The sequence below is a fragment of the Oryzias melastigma genome, linkage group LG24 (assembly GCF_002922805.2).
Source record: "Oryzias melastigma strain HK-1 linkage group LG24, ASM292280v2, whole genome shotgun sequence".
NCBI lineage: Eukaryota > Metazoa > Chordata > Actinopteri > Beloniformes > Adrianichthyidae > Oryzias > Oryzias melastigma.
This window is the reverse complement of record NC_050535.1, coordinates 4,850,775-4,865,348: the sequence shown is the minus strand read 5'-3', so window position 1 is coordinate 4,865,348 and position 14,574 is coordinate 4,850,775. Positions and strand designations below refer to the sequence as shown.

Genomic DNA, 14,574 nt, shown 5'->3' with positions numbered 1-14,574 from the left:
CAGAAGAAGGCTGGACGCAGGTGAGATACAGCCGGGGACGGATGAGGCAACAGCGGCCCTACGCAGCTCGGGGGGCACCGCGCCGCGTCAATAACCATTACCTCCTCCTCTGGGCCTCAACTGGTCTAGTAGGCGAAGCGCACCAGTACCCTAACCCAGTACCGCTACCCTTACAATAACCCGGTACTGGTTCATGTCTGGCACCAGTTTGGGTCTAGTACCGCGTCCGGTGCAGACAAGTTGGGTGTCCCCAACTGGTTGTTGTTTGACATTCTGGCTGTTTGTAAAATCAAGATCTTAATTAGAACCTACCAGGTACTTAAAGCAGAGGAGGCCTCACCCAGCCAGGCAAGGAGCAGAGCAGCAGTCCGTGTGTTGGGATTTACTTTGAGTTGTGCTGGTCGTTTTGTTCTTTTTTCCTCAGTCGTCTTATACTGCTGGGTTTTGTTATTTTAGTTTGCCACTGGACCTTATAGTCTTGATTTGCGGGCTTTGTTTATTTGCTTCCTTAGGTAGCTTTGTTCAGGCAGCTGCTGACTCCGACGGTCGACATGGCTGAGTCAGAAGTCTCCATGACTTATTTTAGTTTTGGCTAAGGTTCCAACTCCCTTTTGGTTTGTCTTTTTGTTTGAACCAGCAACTAATTATTTGATTTTGTTCGTTCATTTTATGACACAGGATTTCCTTTATTTAATAAACCGTTCCTTTTATTCTTGTTGGTGTCCAGTTTTTGTTATTGTCCTCTTTTGTATAGACCTGAGCTAGGCTTACCCATAGGGGACGAAACATACCCTAACCAGGAACCAGTCCACGTCCGGTACCGAGGGTTGTGGACCCTTGATTTTAGTTAGGGAGTTGGGGACACTCAAAACGTCAAAGAGACGCGAAGGAATCCTTAACTAAACGTTAATATGCAATGACTTGGAGATGAGAATGTGTTGTCTGGTTTGCCATCTTTGTGCTTCTCATGTAGTTGTCATAACTGCCCTTATGGGTGGATACAGGCTGTCTGTGGACGAAAAAAAATGGGCAATTCTGTCCAAGTGGCCAACGCAGAATATTAAGATTGTGCGCGTTTTTATTTATGGGGTTGCCGTGGGCAACAGGTAAGGGGTAAAGGTAAGACGTAGGCGTGTAGCAGGGATTGTCAACTCTCCCTGAAGTATGGAGAGAAAATAGTATTAACCTGATTTGTACATGCTTTCGGAAACCCTTCAGCTCTACTTGGCTTGTTTAGATAAGAGTGGGGTCATCTGGACCCCACAAGACAGTGCACTGAACTTTTTTTGTCATTGATTTTTGAGTTTTACTCATGTTCATGGCAGACATAAAATTCTGTCCACCTCTGTCCACATTTTTAATGGAAGGAATCACATATCAATCATGTGGGTGGAGTCATCTGGACCCCAAAGATAGCGGAAGGGATTAAACAGATGTTTAAAAAAGTCTAAGTATGTGTTTTTAAAACACTCAGCATTTTCATAGCTCCCTTCGCCACGGAGCTCTTCCGTAAGCCTGTGGCGTGAAGTCCTCCTAAACACCCAGAGAGTGGACAGAGTAGCCCTATATTTATGTTTAAAAAACTGGAGAAATGTCAAGTTTATCAGATAAAATTCACAATCTAAGTTCAAAGTGGTTGAAAAGAAACGTTTTATAACCCAGCATTCTAGCAGCATTTAAATACATCACTTACGGATGAATCTTGGAGACATGAAAAGAGTCTCACATTAGATTTGTTGGTAAATGTAATTTTGTGTGCGCGTAGCAAGCGATTTGTGCGTAATTTTGAAAGATTTGTGCGTGCAGTTAGTTTCAAGCTGTTGTAATTTTAAGTTGTGCATGTGTAAATTGTATTTTCTTGAATTTCAGAATTTTTGTACTAATGTACAAAATGTATTTTATGGGTTAACTCACAAACAAATTGGGGTGATACTATTTTCTCTCCATACCGAACCCTAAGAACTGTGCAAGAAACTCGTTATTGCTGTTCAAGTGATAAGTGCGCACTTTGCGCAAAATTAGACAGTGATAGTGTAACCTGGTTGGCCACCCTACATGCCTTTTATGAGCACTTTGTATCTCCTACATTATCCTTTTCGAATACTTCAATATACTTACCCCAAGTACAATAATGGTACGCTCCATTGTCAAGACTGCCACACCTTTCTACATCCAAGCATGGGCCTGGACAACCCAAAAACCAGCAGCACCTGTGCAAGTGTAGAGCATTACTTACATCCATGTGGCGTCTATTTCTTTGTTCACTAAGTCTCTGTTCTCAAATCTGTCTCCTGAATTTTGGGTTTCTCACAGCACAGTTTGGGACAATAATTAGTATTTCTTTTAAAATCAACTAAAAATACAGCATAATATCACTTTTCAGTGAAAAACAAGTTTATTTAACTAAACCTCTTGCGTGACCAAGGTGGAGTTTATGTGAATTATTTTAAAAATGTCCAAAAAAATAATGCCGCTCATCCTGGCACACAAACTGAAATGAAAATACAGGAATAATACAAACAAAAGACTGTCTGTGAGTTTTTCTCTGGCAGAAAAGGTGCTAAGAGTGAAGTTAGTGATCGCACCTTTCTGCAAACCTAACATACACAACCACACACGCAGACGTTTCTTTAGACAACTGACGCTCGCCGCAGAAACAATAAGAGACCATATGTGTCTCCGTATGGTCATAGAATCAGACAGGAAGTATTTTAGTCCTTTTGTAGAAGCTGTAAACATGTTAGGATCGGACTGGATCGTGAGTGAAGTGGTTCTTTTTTTTTTGTCAGTCGCAGCATCACGACGATGAAAAACGAGCTCTGAGCAGAGAGATCATCGTTCTCAACAACCACCTGATGGAGGCGAAGCTCACCATCGAGAAGCTGCAAGAGGACAATGTGAGCTAAGACCAGGCCTCAGATTTCAGCAAATGCTGTTTTTATCATGATATTATCTAAGAACAGATGACAACTACACTTTAATAGAATAATGAATTTTTAAGTTTACAAGTTGTTAATTGTGTAAACGTTTATATATATATATCTATATATATATATAAATAAATATATTCTGGTTCTATATTTTCATCAACTTTAGTAATTTTCAAAAAAATGTGAGTTTACCTGAAATTTTAGCAATCTGCTAACATTTTTAGCTAATTTGTTATCGGGTTTTTATAGGCTAATTTAAAGTTTAGCTTCTATTTTAGCAACATGCTAACGTTTTTGACTAATTTAGTTTACAGGGGAATTTTATGCTATTTTGATAGTTTTGCTAGTATTTTAGCAATGTCCTAGCGTTTTTTTTATTTATTTTTTTAGCTAATTTGGTATCTACTGACGTTTTTAATGCTATTTTGGAGTTTAGCTTCTATTATAGGAACAAGCTAAAGTTTTTGACTAATTTGATGAGGTTTTCTAATGCTAATTTAGAGTTTAGCTTCTGTTTTAGCAACAGGCTAACGTATTTGACTAATTTAGTTTACTGGAGAATTTTATGCTATTTTGGAGTTTTGCTAGTATTTTAGCAAAGTCCTAGCTTCTTTTTTCTTTTTTTTTAGCTAATTTGGTATCTACTGACATTTTTTAATGCTAATTTAGACTTTAGGTTCTATTATAGCAGCAAGCTAAAGTTTTTGACTAATTTAGTTTACAGGGTAATTTTATGCTACTTTGGAGTTTTGCTAGTATTTTAGCAATGTCCTATTTTTTTTTTTAGCTAATTTGGTATCTACTGACGTTTTTAATGCTATTTTGGAGTTTAGCTTCTATTATAGGAACAAGCTAAAGTTTTTGACTAATTTGATGAGGTTTTTTAATGCTAATTTAGAGTTTAGCTTCTATTATAGGAACAAGCTAAAGTTTTTGACTAATTTGATGAGGTTTTTTAATGCTAATTTAAAGTTTAACTTCTGTTTTAGCAACAGGCTAACGTATTTGACTAATTTAGTTTACTGGAGAATTTTATGCTATTTTGGAGTTTTGCTAGTATTTTAGCAATGTCATAGCTTTTTTTTATAGCTAATTTAGCACCTACTGAAGTTTTTTAATGCTAATTTAAAGTTTAGCTTCTGTTTTTAGCAGCAGGCTAACGTATTTGACTAGTTTAATTAACTTAAGAATTTTAGATTACTTTGGAGTTCAGCTAGTATTTAAGCAACAAGCTAACTTTTTTGGGGCTAATTTGGAGTTTAGCTCATATTTAAGAAACACACATTTTTTTGGCATGTATTGGGGATTTTTAAGCAACTTTACTGAACATTTTTCAGAAATTTAGGTCAACTATAACATTCTTTCATAGTTCATTAACAAAATTTCAAGTCTTTTAGCAAATTTAACATTTTGCACATAGCTTTTGCATTTTCAGCAAATCCCTTTAGCAATTAAAGTAAATTATGCCAGCATTTTCAGCAAAAAGCAAAAAACTTTCAGCAAAAACATTTACACGAACATTATTCCAGTTCAGTATTAACTTACAAACAGTTCATGACATTTGCAAGTTTTTGTAAAAAGAAATTGGTTGAAAGTAGAAATTGAAATATTTGAATTGCATTTTTCAAGAAAGTAAAATGCAACTGTTTGTGACTTTCTAGATTGACTCATTGCAGAAGAACAAACGCTTAAGTTGAAGAATAAAAAATTCTTATGTTTGCATGTCCTCTTGAGATAAAAAAGCAAAATTACTAATAATAAATACATCATAATGTAACACATTCTTGTAAATTTGCTGTTGAGCAATAAAGCTAGCATTTTTACTGATTAAAAACTTTATTTTTTCTGATTTAGTTCTGATTTGGAAGCTGCTGAATTTATTATTTCTAAACAATTGTTACATCAAAAATTTGTGGAGTGTTGTTGGTGGATAAAAATATAAATAATATAATTTATTTCCCTTTTTGTCTCTCTTGCAACCCTGCAGGACATGTACAGAAAGGATTGCAACCTGGCGGCTCAGTTGCTGCAGTGCAACAAGTCTCTGTACGGCGCCCAGCTGTCGGAGGTAAACTCTGTTTTTTTCAGGCTTGCATCAGAAATATTCTCTTTAATTCTTGAGTTTTATGCTTTACCTTTTACGGGGCGTATGATGTAAATAAAAAAGGAGAATATTTATTTTATTTTATTTTTTTTTTGGAGAAAGGGAGAGTATTGGTTTGGATGAAGGCTTTTCTGTCACGCTAGTCCCACAATGTCATGTTGTCCTTTATGAGCCAGAAAAAGATAAGAGGAGAAACTTGGCAGGGTGATGGAAACTGGAGGTCACTGCAGGAGGGATCAAAGCAGGAAGCCAGTTGGATAATGAATGTTTCTCTGAGAGAATACGACTATACACTTAACTAGTGTTTTAAATAAAAAAAAATACACTGTCTATTTTTGGCTCTTTGGCTATAAAGAAAAATGCTTTGAATAAATAATAATTAATAATCTGTTTTAGTTATTTAAGTTTTGCTGTTTATATTTACTGATATGTCAGATATTTAAATAACATGATGGTTAGAGTATTGTTAGAGTGATTTATTATTAGAATAAGCTTAACTAATATTTGAAAATTTTGATTTTACATTAGACTTATCGTGTTTATATTTGATAGGAAAAGGAGAAAGGGGATAAAGGTGCGCCAAATCTAAAATTCTGCAGCAGCAGTTCTTGTAGGATCTTAAAAAGTCTTAAAATCGTTAAATTCATGCATTTGAAAATAATACCTTAAAAGTCTTGATTTTTGACATCTGAGTCTTAAAAATTGTGGGGGAAAAAAGCACGACGACTATAAGCAAGATATGAAGCTACAGTTTTGATCATAAAATGGGAGTATATTAATAAATTTGGAGTATTACATGGAAAAGAGACAGAAATTGGTCTTAATTTTTGTATGGCCTTAAAAATGTCTTAAATTTAAGATATTAGTGTTTGGTTAAGGGCTCCTCCGCGTCAAGAATTCACATTTTGGGCCCAAGTTGTTGTTTTTTGACATACTGGCTGTTCCCATTAAATGACGTGTCCCCAAACATCTGGGCTGCTAACCAGAACCAGTCTAGTGTCAGGACGTGGAGCGCACCGCTAACCCAGTACCAGTTCGCATCCAGTACTAAGTCCGGGCCTGGTTGGTGCCGGATGTGGTACCCCCCGGTACCATATACGAATTGGTAACAGACGCGGTACCAAGTGTGAACCGGGCTCGGACACTGTACCGGATGGGGTCCTGAGCGTGGTACCCTGTCTGGTTCGCGTCCGATTCTAAGTCTGGTACCAGTTCATGTACCGGATGGGGAATCCAGTACCGCATCTGGGCCCAGTACCTCGTTTGGTACCGGTTTGTGTACTGGACGGGGTACTGGAAGCATCCAGAGGACCATTACACATCCAGAACCCCATCCGGTACACAAACCACTACCAGGGCACGAACCGGATGGGGTACTGGACACGTCCCGAGGACCAGTCCACGTCCAGTGCCCCATCCAGTACCTTGTCCTGGCCTATTTCACTACCAGTACCGAATCTGGTACCAGTTCGCATCCTATACCACGTTTTGTGCCGGGTCTGGTACCCCTTACAGTACCGCATACAGTGCTGCGTCTAGAACCAGTTCAGGTCCGGTACCATGTCTGGTACCAGTTCAGCTCCAGTACCATGTCTGGTGGCGGGTTAGGGTACAGGTACTGGACGTGTCGCTGGGACCAGTCCGCATCCCGTACCCCTTCCAGTACCGCATCAGGGCCCAGTTCACGCCTGGTTCCGCGTCTGGTACTGGTTCAGGTCCGATACCACATCTGGTGCCGGGTTTGTGTCAGGGTACAGGTTTGGGTACCGGACACGTCCAGAGGACCAGTACACATCCAGAACCCCATCCGGTACACAAACCAGTACCAGATGGGGTACCGGACGCGTACCGAGGACTAGTCCACGTCCAGTGCCCCATCTAGTACCTTGTCCTGGCCTATTTCACACCCAGCACAGAGTCTGGTACCAGTTCGCATCCTGTACCACGTTTTGTGCCAGGTCTGGTACCCCTCAGAGTACCGCATACGGTGCCGCGTCTAGAACCTGTTCAGGTCCGGTACCATGTCTTATACCAGTTCGGGTCCGGTACCGCATCTGGTGCCGGGTTAGGGTACAGGTTGCTGCGACCAGTCCGCATCCTGTACCCCTTCCAGTACCGCATCGGGGCCCAGTTCACGCCTGGTTTAGCGTCTGCTACTGGTTCAGGTTTGGTACCACGTCTGGTACCAGGTTAGGGTCAGGGTACAGGTTTGGGTACCGGATGCGTCTGCATCCAGTACCGCGTCCTAACAGCCAGGATGTCTAAAAACGACGAGTTAGGGACATCCAAAATGCCAATATGTGACCAGTTGGGAATGAGAATAATTTGACACAGGATGTATTTTATTTTGAAAGGAACTTGTTTGCTCTACTTTGAAAGTGAAACAAATAGAAAAAGCTGTTATAACTCAATTATTGTAAATATATTGGAATGGCTCACAAAAACATAAATTTAGTTTTTTTTTTTTTTTTTATAAAAGTGGAGTTGGGATTTTGTGACTTTCGCTGAGTTTTGAGTAGTAATATTATCCAAATGGCTCTTTTAGTGTTAAAGGTTGCAGGTTATATACATTTTGAACAAACTGTTCATAATTTAAATGGAAGTTTGTAGCAGATTGCACCAAAATCGTTCTGTTTTCTCGGCTTTACGACTGTAGATCTCTCTCCTGACAGTCCAGACAGAGTGCTGTTAAGCCAGCAAGTAATCACGCTGCACCAGGGTTTGGTCATCATGTAATTATGGGACAATGGTTAAGTGCAAGTCAGCAGGAAAACGACTTCAAGGCGCATTGTGAAGCAATATGAAGGACGGTGAGGATAAAACTCCACCGTGCGGCAAAATGCAGATGGGAAGAACTCTGCAACCTCATCATACTCTGCCGCTTGTGAACAGGATTCATGTGGGTATTGATGAGTGTTTTAACGCTGGACGCAGCTTGGCTCCACTTTCCGCAGCATCAGCCGCGCTCCTTGTCCACGGGACAATCAAGCTGGCGAGTGTCCACAAGGTTAAAGCGCGCCTCTCTGGGTGTTATCTATAATGTTGAATGGAAAAAAGTAAATGCATTTGGTAAAAAGTGCATCACTTGTGCTCCTAAACATGTGGAGGATCTGTGCATGCACCCCTCGTGTTTTCACGGATCTGCAGCTCCTGTGGGTGGAAGCTAATCAGAAGTGTATTGACAAACGGTGCTGCAGCATTTTTTTGAGGAGCACGCTTTCACTGAAGGGCTTTTTGCTCTGCCGCACAACAAACACGCAGAAGCCATGAAGTGACTCAGCTTGCTTTTCAGAGCAGCAAAAACAAAAAAAAAATCCTCAAAAGAATGCGATGATCTGCTCGTCTTTTAGTTTTAATTAACTCTCGTTGCTAATAGGCAACAACTGACAAGATTCCTGGTGATGATGAGCAGCAGCTAAACTATTCCTGGTTGCTATGGAGAGGTGCAGCTTTTATTCTGAGAAATTCTCAAAATAGATTTTTTTCTTTTTTTTTTTTTTGCTTCCAAAGCAACTGTATGTCCTCACGCTTTATTGAGTTTCCCAGCGAAAGAAAGGGACATATTTATATAGCAGTCGTGAACTCAATTTGTGCTCTCCAGGCAGGTAAATGCAGAAACGCATGTTCAGGGGAAATCAATGACATATTTGTGGGGATACTGCAGCTGATGAGGAAAATTCCATTTCCATGCGGCATAAAGACAACGTGAGAAAAATAGTTGAATCACTTGTTTTCAGAAAACTGAGAAACACCGAGTCAGAAGTTCTGGCTCACCTTGTGAAACACTTGCAGCCGGTTTGGATCACGTTTAATTCAAGAGAGCCAGAAATTAAGAGCAAACTCTCCAAGCAGGTTTCTGTGAATAAATATTGGTTCAAATTGGAAACAAGATTTAAAAATAAATATATTAGACAGAAGATGTGATTGCTAGCTCTGATGTAAATGTTTTTTGCTACTATTCCAAGACAAATATTTCTTTATTATTATCATCTAAAAAAAATTAAAGTAAAGTAATCAAAATGGGTTCAATTGATGTAAAGCTACAGCTATAGGTTTCAAAACCCTGAAAGCATCTAGAAATCTCTGTTTGATCAATTTAATGGCCTAATGGTAGAGTGTCCATCCTAAAACTTGAAGATTGTGGTTCAAATCCACATTTAAGTCAGATCAAATGGGACCCAGCTCCTTGGTTTACACTTCCCATTAAATACCCACTCTGCTCATGTTTTTAAGCTGTTTTAACAGCATCACCAGTTTTTTTTTTATACTTGTAATTATGCCATTTTAGCCAAAATCAAGAAAATTGTGTGGAAATTTGTTTCTAAATTGGGTCAGTCGGCATGGAGCATCTTTGTTTTATAAGCTCTCTTGCTAGCTCTCTCAACCTAATATACCGATGCAACAAAAATGGCGAGCGATTTTGGAGTTGTTCACCTGTACAGTTTGGAGCCGGATGCCAGCTAAAACATGGATCTAGTTGTCTGTGAGTGGATCCATCAGAGTGGAATCATCTGCTCCTGACTCACAACAATTTGAATAAAGAAATAATTAGAAGTACAACTTCATACAAGCCCTCCATGATGATAAAAATGACACAAGAACATTTTAAAGTCATCAAAAACACGGTTTTGTCAGAAAATATTGATTCAATAACATATCGCAATACTTCATTTGGCTATACATTTATCAGTTTAAAATGCTCAACAAAATATTTAACAAATTATTTATAAGCAAAAATGTAATTTTGCATCTTGTTTTAGCATATTGTACCATGACTTATGTATTGGGATATGTACCCTATTATGACATGTGTATCACAATATGTATCGTATCACGACATGCATATTGTGATATGTATCACATCAATACATGAGTATCGCGATATGTATCGTATCATGACATGTGTATCGCGATATAAATAATATAATGACATGTGTATTGTGGTATTAATCATATCATAACATGTATATCGTGATATGTATCACATCAATACGAGTATCGCAATATGTATCGTATCATGACATGTATATAGTGATATGTATCACATCAATACATGAGTATCGTGATATGTATCGTTTCATGACATGAGTATCGGGATATGTATCGTATCATGACATGTATACAGTGATATGTATCACATCAATACATGAGTATCGCGATATGTATCGTATCATGACATGAGTATCGTGATATGTATCGTATCATGACATGTATATAGTGATATGTATCACATCAATACATGAGTATCGTGATATGTATCGTATCATGACATGTGTATCGCGATATGAATAATATAATGACATGTGTATCGTGATATGTATCGTATCATGACATGAGTATCGTGATATGTATCGTATCATGACATGTATATAGTGATATGTATCACATCAATACATGAGTATCGCGATATGTATCGTATCATGACATGTGTATCGCAATATGAATAATATCATGACATGTGTATCGCGATATGAATAATATAATGACATGTGTGTCGTGATATGTATCACATCAATACATGAGTATCGCGATATGTATCGTATCATGACATGTGTATCGCAATATGAATAATATAATGACATGTGTATCGTGATATGTATCTTATCATGACATGCGTATCGCGATATGCATCCAACCATGTCATGAGTATCGTGATATGTATCATATCATGACATATGTTTGTGATACTTATCGTATCACGAGACTCTTGCCACTACACACCCCGGATGGGTCAAATGCAGAAAACAAGTTTCAGTGTGTGACAACTAATGGGACTTGAACACATTTCATCAAACTGGCACCTTGTAACCGGACACAAATGAACCTAAACTCTTTGAGATGTGCCCTACTTTTAATTGTTTTGCAGATGAAAGGAGTCTTTAACATTCACAGTCTGACAGGTTTTAGTTAGAATCTCTCTGGGGAGTGTTCAATAGTGCAATGAAGGGTAAAGTGTCCAATCTACAATTTACCATCCATTCATTAAAGCACTTATGGTGAAAACCTTTGTGTAAAATGTGTGGTATTTTTACTTTCTTGAATTCATCTCACGTATTCTTTACAACTTCTTTTTTTTCTCCAATATTTAGCTGCCTGCTGACTTCCAGGAGCGATTATCCATGCACCTGGAAGAGTCTCCTCTCTGCCACAGCTACCCAGACTCAGTCCAAGGATCTCTCATCTCCAAAGTGCTCGAGAAACCAGATGAAGCCTGCAGCAGCAGTCAAGCCTCCCGGTCACCAAGCCCTCCAGCCCAGGAACAGGCTTTTATTTTGGAGAGATTGGGTCCTGGGGATAGACTGGGGCTCCGCGCAGCCTACAAATCTGACCTATATAGTAGTGACACAGCCCTGTACTGTCCCGATGACCGTCAGAGGGAGAGGAGGCCCAGCATGGATCTTCACGGTCAGAGGACGATGCTGTACGGTCCCCAGAACTCCACCGACAGCACCCCAGAGGACGATTCAGGGGGAATGAGAGCCACCTACTCCCAGGAGCATTTTGCTAAGTTCCCCACCACGGTGGGTGGAGGCTCCAGTTCCTATTCCAGTTTCAGTGGAGGGGCCTCTGAAGACAAAGGGAATGGTCCGCCCAGCAGTGCAGCGTCCTCCCCGCAGCATCACTCCCTGTACATGGACTGGAGGGATGCAGGGGACTATGAGCGAGGCAGCGACACATCTTGGGATGGGGACAGTCCAGGAAGCTTTGCCAACGCTCATCCTTTCCAGCAGACTGAGCTGAGCCACCACCAGAACGGCAGCTCGCCGGTTTACAGCCGCACCATGTCCTCCTGCTTCAGCGAGCCCTACGAGCCGCTCCCTCCATCCTCCTCCCCGAGCGTCGCCTATGGAGACAGCCGGCGAGGCAGCACGTTGGCCCCAGAAGAGGAGGAGCTGATCGGTCGATGGAGACAGCTCAGCGTTGACGACTTGAGCGCCCACAGCTACCGCAGCCCCGGCCGAGCCTCGCCGTACAGCTTCTCGGAGCAGCACTTCTCCGTCCGCCCCGCCAAGATCCGGCTGGGCCCGCTGTACAGCAGCTTCCAGGAGGGCGCAGACTACTACCATCAAGCAGCGGGGGCCATGGATGCGGTGTGGGTTGGTGCCAGCCCCGAATGCAGCCCAGGTCTGCGGCAGGCCCACAGCCAAGCCCACTTATATCAAGCGGAAGGCAGCCAAGGGTCAGAGCACAGCCTCTACCACTCAGGAAGCTCCAAAGACCGCGAGGGCAACGTTGCAGCCGGGGGCCAGAGCACCGATTACGCAGACCCCAGCCCCAACAGCTCCACGGAGTCTCTCCATCAGAGGTCGCTCGAGATGGCTGCAGAGCTCTACCAAGCAGAGATGCACGACTTCCCTGCACAAGTGGGTCCTTCGTCACCGTCCAACCCAAACCCCCCATCACCGTACAAGCAGAAGTTTGGCACTCTGGGACTCACCAGGAAGGACAGTCTGACAAAAGCCCAGCTTTACGGAACACTTCTGAACTGAAGGGCCTTCCGTCAGGTTTTGGCTTTGACCCGACAGAACACAGGGCTGCGGTGACTCCTGTTGGCACGAAAGCAGCCCGGGGAGCAGCAGGAGTCAGATTAATAATGAGGATTTACTGCGATGGCTTGTTTAGGGAGGCAGAGAGGAACCTGTGGAACAATCAACTCAAAAATGTACAAATATATACTAAACAAATATTGAGTGATATATTTTGTATTTAGCTGTAATCAACAATCTTAAACAACTGCAAGTCTTCTTGGTAATCACAAAAAATGTACATAAATACAAATATATTTAAAAACTCAGATTAGAGCCTATAGACACCCTTCCCCATAGATTCCAGATTAGTTTTAGTCATTACAGAAAATTGAATGAGGGGTTGATAAATTCAAATGAATCTCCAAACTTTTCTTTTTCTTCTGTTTACTGGATTTGACGATATTGATGAGTGTGTTTTGTTGTGATGGAACGTTCCAAGCTGTAAACTTCTGTCTTAGCAGTCAATGCTTCTCTATCTTTTGCTCTTCTGTATCTCTGAGAGGTTTTCCTTTACCCTCCCATTCTACCTCAGATTGGAACTCCCACACCCAGCTGAGCCTCTGTGTCCCTGTTTCTTTAACGATGATGCACGTTTATATATATTTTGATGGTTTTGTTCACCTAATAAAGCACAAACTATACTGAAAAGATCTTGGAATTTGTTTATTTTTGCATCTTGGAGATCTAAATTATTTTCCTAAAAAACATTTTTTTTCAAAGATGACACAAATATCTTTTTTTTAAGTTAAAGAAATTAAAAAAATATTCTAAAATCTGACGGGGGCAGTTTGGGTAATGTCCTGTTTTGCTTAAAATTAGATGTTAAAATTAGATTCCTTTTTTTTTTTACTTCTTAATGACTAAAATTTAATTACTTTTTTGTTTCAAGGAGGACAGACAGAAAAAGGGGATGATAATTCAAGTTGTAGCTTCAGGTGAAACTATTCCTGCTCATAAATTTTTCAAAAAGTTGTCACTCTATAGAAAAACACCAAAATTATTCAATGCTATGAGCTACGGAGCCCTTAAAGCGACAATGAAATAAAAAAAATAAAGTGAAAAGAAAAATGTTTCTGGTTAATAACTGGTCCACACCAGATAGTAATTGGTGCACACCAGATAATAACCAGAATTTTTTTTTTTTTTAGAAAACATTTTTTTCTTCAGTTTTTTTTCTTTGATGTCTCTTTGTGCGCTCTGTAATATTACTTACCTTATCTTCCACAACATTTTTGATGACATCATCAAAAACTATCCCGTTTTCAGAAAGTTTACAAGGTCTATATCCTCTTCTGGAGCCATTCTCAAAGCAACTGTAGCTGCAGATAGTAACTGGTGCACACTGGATACTAACTGTAGTTACAAATAGTATCTGGTGCGCACCAGATAGTAACTCTAGCTACACATAGTAACTGCAGCTACAGTTACCATCTGTAGCTAGAGATACTAACTGTAGCTACAAATAGTATCTGGTGCACACCAGATAGTAACCAGAAAAAAAAAATTTACTTGATTTTTTTTTTTTACTTTGATGTCCCCTATTTTTTTTGTTTGTTTGTTTTTTTGTTTTAGAAAAATATGGTGAAAACCTTGCAAAATCCCACACCATACTTTTTTCACACTAACTATGTTAGCAAATTTAGCAACAAAAACACAGGTAAGATGCACAAAGACTCACTAGTATTCTCTGAAGATTCAAGATAACTTTTTACTTCAAAACCAGGCTGTTTTTTTAGCAAACTTGACATCAAAGTTTTATTTACAATAATTTTCTCTGTAAAATAAAAACTTTTCTGGCCAAGTAAAATTGCTGCCTGGTGATGGATATCCTGTGGAAACAGAAATAGCTAGTAAGACTCCATTAGCTCTGGAACCAGATGATATACTGGCTTTCTTAGTGTGAGAATTGGTGTATAAAATATACTTAAAAGCATAACAGGAAGTTGTTGTTTTTTTTGGACCCAGGCTTTTTTTTAAGAAATCAGAATGCTATTTTATTACTATTTATTTT

At 39.9% G+C, this 14,574-nt stretch overlaps 1 protein-coding gene across 2 annotated transcripts in view; it reads left to right on the top strand.

Moving 5' to 3' along the window:
- Positions 1 to 13,625, top strand: part of si:dkey-174m14.3 (uncharacterized protein LOC563117 homolog) — a 37,693-nt gene extending 24,068 nt beyond the window's left edge. For both annotated transcript variants that reach the window (XM_024291206.2, XM_024291205.2), the window contains exons 5-7: positions 2,790 to 2,897; positions 4,918 to 4,998; positions 11,124 to 13,625. In XM_024291206.2, the coding sequence (XP_024146974.1) occupies positions 2,790 to 2,897; positions 4,918 to 4,998; positions 11,124 to 12,524 (1,590 nt within the window). In that variant the 3' untranslated portion in view covers positions 12,525 to 13,625. The remainder of the gene's footprint in view (positions 1 to 2,789; positions 2,898 to 4,917; positions 4,999 to 11,123) is intronic.
- The last annotated feature ends 949 nt before the right edge of the window (positions 13,626 to 14,574 follow it).